This window comes from Octodon degus, unplaced genomic scaffold (assembly GCF_000260255.1).
Source record: "Octodon degus isolate 3935 unplaced genomic scaffold, OctDeg1.0 scaffold00033, whole genome shotgun sequence".
Taxonomy (NCBI): domain Eukaryota; kingdom Metazoa; phylum Chordata; class Mammalia; order Rodentia; family Octodontidae; genus Octodon; species Octodon degus.
Genome location: NW_004524609.1, coordinates 7,661,155 through 7,662,826, shown reverse-complemented (window position 1 = coordinate 7,662,826; position 1,672 = coordinate 7,661,155). Strand labels below are relative to the sequence as shown.

The 1,672-nt window shown below is 63.9% G+C and overlaps 1 protein-coding gene across 2 annotated transcripts in view; it reads right to left on the bottom strand.

Annotated features, from left to right (window-relative positions):
- Positions 1 to 1,309, bottom strand: part of Prkar1a (protein kinase cAMP-dependent type I regulatory subunit alpha) — a 24,979-nt gene extending 23,670 nt beyond the window's left edge. Inside the window, exons 1-2 of one of the 2 annotated variants that reach the window (XM_004630051.2) lie at positions 585 to 654; positions 189 to 394 (exon numbers count right to left, since the gene is read on the bottom strand). Coding sequence is in view for 1 of the 2 variants with exons in the window: in XM_023714027.1 (XP_023569795.1) it covers positions 585 to 1,145 (561 nt within the window). In the remaining variant the exon portion in view is untranslated. Of the gene's footprint in view, positions 1 to 188; positions 395 to 584 lie in introns of both variants that reach the window. The other variant, XM_023714027.1, reaches the window with a different exon arrangement.
- Positions 1,310 to 1,672: the final 363 nt, after the last annotated feature.

Genomic DNA, 1,672 nt, shown 5'->3' with positions numbered 1-1,672 from the left:
AGCCCAAGCCAGAGCCGGCCGCAGAGCCCGGCCCGCGGGGAGGCACCGCCGGCCGGGGAGGGCCAGGGGGCGCGGCCGTCCCCCGCAGGTCGCTCCCCGCGACGCCATCTTGGATCGGTCCAGCAGCCCCGAACGGGCGGCGGGGCGACAAGGCTCGCCGAGCCGAGGCCTCTGCTGACCCTACTCACCTGGGGTGGGCGGCGGCGGCGGACGCGAGGCTGCAGGTGTCAGGCTGCGGTGGTGCCGAGCTCCGTCACTGTCGCTCGCAGCCGCTCTGCCGTCTGCGATAGCGGCTCGGCAGCGACTCCACCGGAAACGAACCAGCCGCAGCCAATCAGCGCTCGGCCGTGACGTCAATGCGCCTCGCTTTGGCCCGCGGGGTCGCCTTGGCAACCTTAAAGGCGCAGAGTCCTCGATGCCGCCCGTCCCCCTTCGTCCAAAGACCCTACGCTATCTTCATCCTAACGTGGTTCTCCTGCCCTTCTTTCCCTCCTGCGCGCCCGTTATCCTCAGGCCTTTCCTCGTCCTGCCTATTCTTTCCCCGCTGCCTCTGGGCCCTCGCTCCCGTCACCTGCGCCCCTTACCTGTTCCTCCTGGGGTGTCTCCGCGCCGCTCCCTCCCTCGGCGTCTCTGCCTCCCGCCCCGCTCCTCCCGCTCAGCCCGCGCTCGCGAGGCTGCGGCCTTTTCTCCCTCCCTCCGGCCGCGCCCCCGCCGACCCACGTGGGGCGTCCGGGTGACAGGTGGGCGACCCCGCCCTGGCCCTGGGGGAGGCCGCGGCTGGCCGGGGCGGGGAGGTCCCGGCGGATCCGCCGCAAGTGCGGCGCGGGCGGCGGGGGCGAAGGCTGCTGCGCCAGCCGGCACCGCTCGGCCCGGCCTGTCATCCGGTCCAGGAAATCGGATCCCTTCCGAGTCTCCGCCGGGCCGGTCGCACGGCCTTGTGGTCGGCGGGGCCACGCCGCCCCGCCGGGCCCTGGACGGGCGGAAGCCGAGGCGTCCCGAGGCCTGCAGACCCCGCGTCGCTGGGCCTGGCCCCACGGGATGAAGTCCAGAGGCTCTGCACCGGCACGGCAGATCTCAGTCGCGACCGAGTCTGCACTCGGAGGGAGAAGGGTGACATCTTTACTCCTGCAGCCATTTCTTTCCATGAATGAGGAAAGGAAAGAAAGAGAAAACGTCAGACATATACGGTGGCAAAACGAGCAGAGATGGCCCTTCTGGAACACGTACCTACGTCTCTGGCTGGCAGCTGTTCCAGTTGCATGTTACTATAATTCGAGGGCTACATGTGTAAAAATTAACCATGCCAGAAAAAGTAGAACATCCTGTTATCTATTGATCCTAGGTTGAGATTATATTTTGGCTATGGTGGGTTAAATATTAAAGTCAATTTACCCCTATTTTAGTAACATTTTAAAAGATATATTTGGTTGTGACAGGGTCTCACTATGCAGCTCAGACTCATAGTGATCCTCCTGTTTTCAGCCTCCCAAGCGCTGGGATTGCAGGCGTGCACCACAAGCTCAGATTCTGTGGGCAGCGTAGCCAGACCTGGGGGCGGGGCTGGCATGGCATAAGGTTCCTGCTTGCCCAAGCAGGCACTTTGGTCCGCTGAGCTCTCTTGCCAGCCCTTTGAGTGACGTTTAGAAATTTTCAAATTATAGATGTCACTCAT